General features: G+C 55.2%; 1 protein-coding gene across 1 annotated transcript; it reads right to left on the reverse strand.

Annotated features, from left to right (window-relative positions):
* Nucleotides 1–281: 281 nt before the first annotated feature.
* On the reverse strand, nucleotides 282–1,439 carry LOC125509295 (HMG-Y-related protein A-like). Its single transcript, XM_048674231.1, has 2 exons — nucleotides 1,234–1,439; nucleotides 282–1,096 (listed from the first exon to the last, which is right to left on the reverse strand). Exons 1-2 carry the CDS (start codon nucleotides 1,282–1,284, stop codon nucleotides 578–580), a joined length of 570 nt encoding a protein of 189 aa, XP_048530188.1. The 5' UTR covers nucleotides 1,285–1,439; the 3' UTR covers nucleotides 282–577.
* Nucleotides 1,440–6,380: the final 4,941 nt, after the last annotated feature.

The raw sequence follows: 6,380 nt of genomic DNA on the forward strand, positions 1-6,380 counted from the left end.
GTATGATATGTTATGTAACTAAAAATGTTACATTTTACTAGGAGTCTAGGATGCATCTGTAAATAATATGTTATGTAACTAAAAATGTGCTAGTATGATGCATGTATACCTGGAAGTGAGCTATATATTATACATTTTACTAAACAGAACAGAGCAGTAAACATCAACGTCCAACCACTACAAGCAAACTTTCTCCGACATACGGAAGCACAATTCAACACTAAGTGACAATGCAAGCTGCAGCGCACGATCAAGAACAGGCCAAGCGGACAGCGACCAAGTACACAACAACAGGACAAACATCTTCATCATAATGCGGAAGCAACAGAGATGGCGATAAAAAAATTGAACATGTTCACTCACAGCAGCACAGTCAACTACTACAACCGAAGCTAAAAGCATCCACCCATCCATTGTGCACACTCATCTCGATTAGGTTACAACACATACTGAGCAACTAAGCCGACGGAACAATTAGTACGGAGCACGAATCGAAGAAGCACGGTCACACCTAGGAGCTTACCACCGTCGCAACCACAGCGAGATACACGGACCGAAAGGCATCAGCACGCAGGCCTCACACCGCCACCTTGCGTGGGCGCCCACGGCCACGCTTGGCAGGAGCGGAGCCGGACCCGGGGGCCGGAGAGGCGGCCTCCGTGGCGACCTTGGCCTTCTTGGCCGAGGAGGGACCCGGCGGGCGGCCGCGGCCCCGGGGCATGCCGGTGGTGGCCTTGGCGACGGCCTCCTTGACGGCGTCAGCCATGGGGTCCTTGACCTTGGGCGGGCGGCCCCGGCCGCGCTTGGGCGTGTTGGGGTCCTTGGGCGCCGCCTTGGGCTTGGGCGGCGCGTTGGGGTCCTTGGGCGGGCGGCCGCGGCCGCGCTTTGCCGGGGTAGCGGAGGGAGCGTCGGCCTTGAGGTAGTTGTTCTTGACGAAGGAGAGCTTGCCGGCCTCCTTCATGCTGGCGAGGTTGGCCGTGAGGAGGGAGGCGTGCGCGGAGGGGAGGCCCTCGTACTTCTCCTCGATGTAGCTGGAGATGGCCGACTTGCTCGAGCCGTTCTTGTCGCCCAGCGCCTCGATCGCCGCGATAATCATCTGCGAGGAGAAGCAGAGGCGCTCAGGCCGCGGCCGGCAAGGAGAAGGATCTAGTACCAAACAAGGAAATGATGCGCCGCCGACGAATCTACGGCGGAAGGCACTGAAGCAGAGCGTCAAAACTGGGAGAAACTCACCTCGGGGTAGGGCGGGATGTCACCGGACTTGGGGGACCCGTCGTTGGCCATGGCAGCGACGGCGGCTACAGCCCACGGCGGTGGAGCCGAGCGGTCGGGCTACAGTGCGGGCGCTGAGGAGGGAGCGGGCTGCGGGGAGGGGAAAATTTTCGGATTTGGATCGGGGGAGGAGGCGAGGACGGCGGGGGCAGTAGATAAGAAATGGGCGAGCTGTGCCGCGTGTGCCAGAGGCAGCAGGCCTATGACCTAGGGTTTCCGCGCGCGGTCACCGACGTGTGGGCCGCGTAGGTTAGTGTCCTGGGCCCGGGACCACCTGGCGGTGGGGCACCCGGAGCGTGTCAGACGAATCATGCAGTTCCGGCCGATATAAATGCAGCTTTCCTATTTTGAACGCCTTTATCGATGTGCGGTGGACGGAGACCCGTGCGTGACGTGCACGGACGGCGGGGATGGCGAGGTGGGGGATCCGAGGGCGGAGAGGGGAGAAGCAACGGGTGTGTTCACGCGGATCGGTGACGTGGCGGGGGGTCGGGGGTGGGGCGAGGGAACGCTCCTGAAACGCTTTTGCTGGACTTGTCGTCTCCTGCGCGGGGAGCGGGAGCGGGAGCGGCCTCGCGTTTTGGGTCGGGGAAATGACCGTCCTGCCCCCCTACGGGCGGGCTGTCCATATAAACAATACAGGATACAGTATTTTTTTATTTTACAGATATAGAATTCGGCCCTTTGTCGGGCTCCGGCCTCCGCGGGTCTGATCCACTTTTTTACCGAATGGTGCCTCGTAAGCCTACGGCCACGCACAGATTTCAACGCAGTGACCTGTTCATCAGAGTCCTACCCTGGCCGGTGTTCGTATTTTTCTGGATATTTTTTTGCATTCCGGCGTGCGTTTAGTGAGAGACGACATTTAGAGCAATTTTAATGGGGCGACCCATTTCATCTGCTGGCATCTGTTCAGGTCGGCGCGGACACAAAAGGCGGTCCAACGCGCCGACTCAAACGGACGCGTGTCCGTTTGGCGTCCGCATGGCAACTCATTCCCGGTCCAATTTTGAGTCGAATTTGCGTCGGCGCGGACACGAGACGGACGCACGCGCGCCTACTCCTCTTCCCGAGCCCGCCGGTCGGTGGCAGCCACCACCATTTCCCCCCATTTACCCCAAAAACCATCCCGCCCTCGTGTGTTCCCGCCCCCACACCCGCCATGGACGACGACCTCAACCTCGACGCCGCCGCCGGCCTCGCCTCCCTCGCCTCGTCCGGCATGACCGCCCTCTCTGGCAAAGGCAAGCCTCGTGCCCCATGCAAGACCACCGTCGTGCCCAAGCCAAAGAAGGCGTTGACGCCCGAACAGCGGGCAAGGGAGTCGGCCAAGAGGAAGGGTCAGAGGCACGCCGTCGACGCGAGGGATGAAACCATCGAGGATGCTGCCGTCGCCGCTGCCGCGCAGCAGGAGGTCACCAACGCCCGCATCGCAGTGGCAACGAGGGAGGCACTCTACATGGGTTAAACCCAAGCTAGCACGGCCTCCTCAACGCCGCCATCGCCACGGCCAGCACCGGCTCATCGGCGTTCCCTCAGATGGTGCTGCCCGACTCGCCCCGCGCGCGTCGGCTTGCAACCTGATGCCCGGCTTCCACGTGTACCCGCAGGCCTCCCGCCTCTCCGGGGAGTGCTCGCCCGACGTGAGCGTGGTCGCGCCTTCCATGCCCGCGCCCATCGATCTCAACGCCACCCCGTTGGGCGGTGGCTTGTCATCTGGAGGCGCGAGGAAACGTGCGCGGCAGATGCCGGCCGGCGTGCTCTCGGACGCCCGCAACCTGTTCGAGGGAATGTCGTCCGCCGTCGACGAGGACTACATGCAGAACCTCATCTTCGAGGGCGGTGCACCGGCCGCTGGCTACAATCCCGATGAGACACAAAGTCAGGACGGCTGCGGGGTGTTCAGGCCGGCCGGTGGTTATGATCCCGACCAGGCGGCCTTCATGCGTGATCATGTCGCCATGGACCTGGATGGCTTCCCACTCAACCACGAGTTCCCGGACAACTACGGACAAGAGGAAGAGGATGAGTGCGACATCGAAGTGGATCCTTTGTTCGAGGACAAGCTCACCAACCAAGCCGTCGGTCCTAAGCCGAAGCGCAAGAGCAAGCGCACGAAGGCATACACGGCTGCCGAGGACAAGCTTCTTTGCAAGTGTTGGCGATACATTGGACAAGACCCCAAGACGGGCGCCGAACAAAAGCATTCAACCTTTTGGATTCGTGTCCACCGGGAGTTTCATGAGCGCAAGAAGTTTCCGCCTTACCAAATTGTGAGCACGCGCGGGTGGGTGTCCATTTCCAAGCGATGGAGGGTGATCCAACAAGAGTGCAACAAGTTTTGTGCCACTCTTGAGAGCGTCAAGGCTCGCCCCATGAGCGGCATCGGCATGCAAGACATGGTATGCTAGCAAGCCGCCCTCTTTTGTGTCATCAAGTTCATGCTTGCGTGTTCATTTGCATACCATTTGCCCATATGCTTGCATGGAAATATTTTGTAGGCATTTCAAGCTTTGGAGGCATTCAAGGTCCAACACAATGGCAAGTGCTTCAACCTCTCCCATTGCTTTTAAGTCATCAAGGACGAGGAGAAGTTCAAGGCGCGATATGCCGCCCTCAAGTCGCGTGGGGGGAGCAAGCCATTGAGGAGGTTGGGGATGGCGAGCCGACATAGCCGGGGGGGAAGACCAACTCAAAGAAGGAGGACAGGCGGTATGTGGCATCCAACGCCTTGATCACAAGTGTGGAGGGCATGATGAACAAGAAGGACTCGAGGGAGGAGGAGCGTCGGCCTTTCAAAGAAGAGCAAATGAACGCCTTCATGGAGATCCAAAGGAGGAGGCTTGAGATGGACATGGAGAAGCAAGCCAAGATGCTTGAGCTGGAGGCAGAGAAGCAAGCCAAGATGCTAGAGATCGAGGCCGCCAGCGCCAAGACCAAGGCGAAAGAAGTGGCTCTCGCGAGCATGATGACCGGGGTGGAGATCATGAAGGTGGATCTCGACACCGTGTCGCCAAGGAAGAGGTCGTGGTTCGAGAAGATGCAGGCCGACATGCTCAAGTTCACCGATGAGTGATCTTGTGGCCGCGAGCGCCTTCCTTTTTTGTATGTCGGCTTGTGTGCTGGCATGACCACGGGGCCGCGATGGCGTGGTCGAACTCAAGTCCCACCACTCTTTGTGCGCTGGCATGTGTGCCGGCCATTCGCGAGTGCGCCAGCGTGAACTGTGTGGTGATATTTTTTGAAGCCAGCAATGTATGCCGACGCTAGCATGATTTATGCTTCGCGGGGCTTTTTTAAAATTTGAGTGCGGACATGAAAATGGGTTGGTGCGTTGGGCGGGCAGCCGACCCAAATGCAAAAGAGGGCGGACGTCGGGCGGGTGGCCGACCCAAATGAACAAAAACTGGACAAAAGCACCGTCTGTTTGGGTCGGTCCGTTGGAGTTGCTCTTAAGTCGACTACAAATGCATTTGTGACGACTGAAAGGACATGTGGTGCCTCCATGTGTGGTTTTGGTAATTGATGACATTCTCTACGGACTAATGGTTGCATTGAGTTATATTTGAAGGATTTGTCCATAGGCATTTCTTGAAGTATATGTGTTGGTTTCAAGGATTTTATGAGTTCACCAAGGTGGTATTAAAGAATTATCCAAAGATTGGTCATAGAGTTGGAAAGAGTCAAGGTTGATCAAGACTAAGTACAAAGAGTGATTCAAGTTGATCATCACACAAAGTGTAGAAGATACACCGAGTGGGATCAAGTGATCTCATGGTATGGTAAGCATTGTCCATTGTGCTTTGTGCACTAACCCATGGTCTATGTGAGAGTTCTATGTGGGGTTAGGTACATGTTCATGGGCTTGCGTCAAGAGGAAGATATCGCTCAACCAATGGAGAGGATGACATCAAGTTGTGATCGTCATCAAGAATTCCGTGCGCAAGTTCAAGTGGAGCATCACGGAGAGATCAAGTTCTTGATGCTTGCCGTCCATTGTGGTGTCAATGGACTTGTGAAGATGTGCCAAAGAGTGTCTCACCCATAGTGGAGTATGGGGGAGCAATCATCTAGTCTTCATCGACCCAACGCAATCAAGAAAGGTGGTCCAACTTGAGGGAGTCAAGATCATTATCATCTAGCTCAAGTGGACTCCATGCAAGGCAAAGGTTTGCCCTTGATAAGTTTTATATTTTACCGGTATCATGGTGATAGTTTGGAGACCAGGTTATAGGATCGATAGCCGTATTATCAAGGGGGGCTCTCAAGTGAGTAGTGTGATCGTATCGTTTGTCGAGAGCTCAAACCATTGAATCCTTGCACCATCTTTATTGATTCTTATTTGTATTTTATTTTGAGGTTTTAGAGCTTGTGTTTATCTTCGTGACAAGCTCTAGTACATCGAAAACGGATTTCATATGCTTCTTCTATCGCGTATTCGATGTTGGAGGTTTTACCGGTCTTATTCGAGGAAGGGTGCTCACCATTTTCTTATGGGCTTTTTATAATTTTCTTCTTATTGTTATTTATATCAAGATTGTGTTAGCCCTTGTCGCTAGCTTTCCAGCAAACTTGGTTTCGTTGAATTCGGAGTCCGTTTGCAGAAGTTGTGTCAGTTTTGGTGTCCTCAGAAAGGCTGCAGCGGTACTACCGCCCATGGGAGCGGTACTACCGCTTGGAGGGGATGTAATTTTTTACTTCCGCGGCTACTTCCGTGGCTTCCGCTCCGGACCAAAAACTCGTCATAAGTCCAGCGGTGGTAGGCACGGATGTATTTTTTTAGTACCGCTCGCAAGCAGTAGTACCGCTACCCCTAGCGGTAGTACCGGCCCGACGGTTCTTCTTGCCTTTTGCCTCCTTGTCATTGTTTTTCAAAGGCTTACTGCCGCCCTAGCGGTAGTACCGCTCCTTGGAGCGGTAGTGCCGCTTGGTGCGGGTTGTGAGCATAACGGTTGGATTTTCCCCCACCTATAAAAGGGGGGCTTCTTCCCCAATGAATCTTATCCTTTGAGCTCGTGTTCTTTCCCCATTGTTGACCTTCTTCGAGCTTGCTAAATCTCAATCCCTCCATGGATTCTTGCTAGTTTTTGAGGGAAAAGAGAGAGGAG

Source organism: Triticum urartu, chromosome 5 (assembly GCF_003073215.2).
Source record: "Triticum urartu cultivar G1812 chromosome 5, Tu2.1, whole genome shotgun sequence".
NCBI classification, from domain to species: Eukaryota; Viridiplantae; Streptophyta; class Magnoliopsida; order Poales; family Poaceae; genus Triticum; species Triticum urartu.

What these genes read in the sequence shown, in the direction of transcription:
- LOC125509295 (XM_048674231.1), bottom strand. Translation starts at nt 1,284, where the DNA reads ATGGCCAACGACGGGTCCCCCAAGTCCGGTGACATCCCGCCCTACCCC. An exon ending in ACATCCCGCCCTACCCCGAG is followed by an intron (nt 1,097 to 1,233) that starts GTGAGTTTCTCC and finishes TTCTCCTCGCAG; the next exon opens with ATGATTATCGCGGCGATCGA.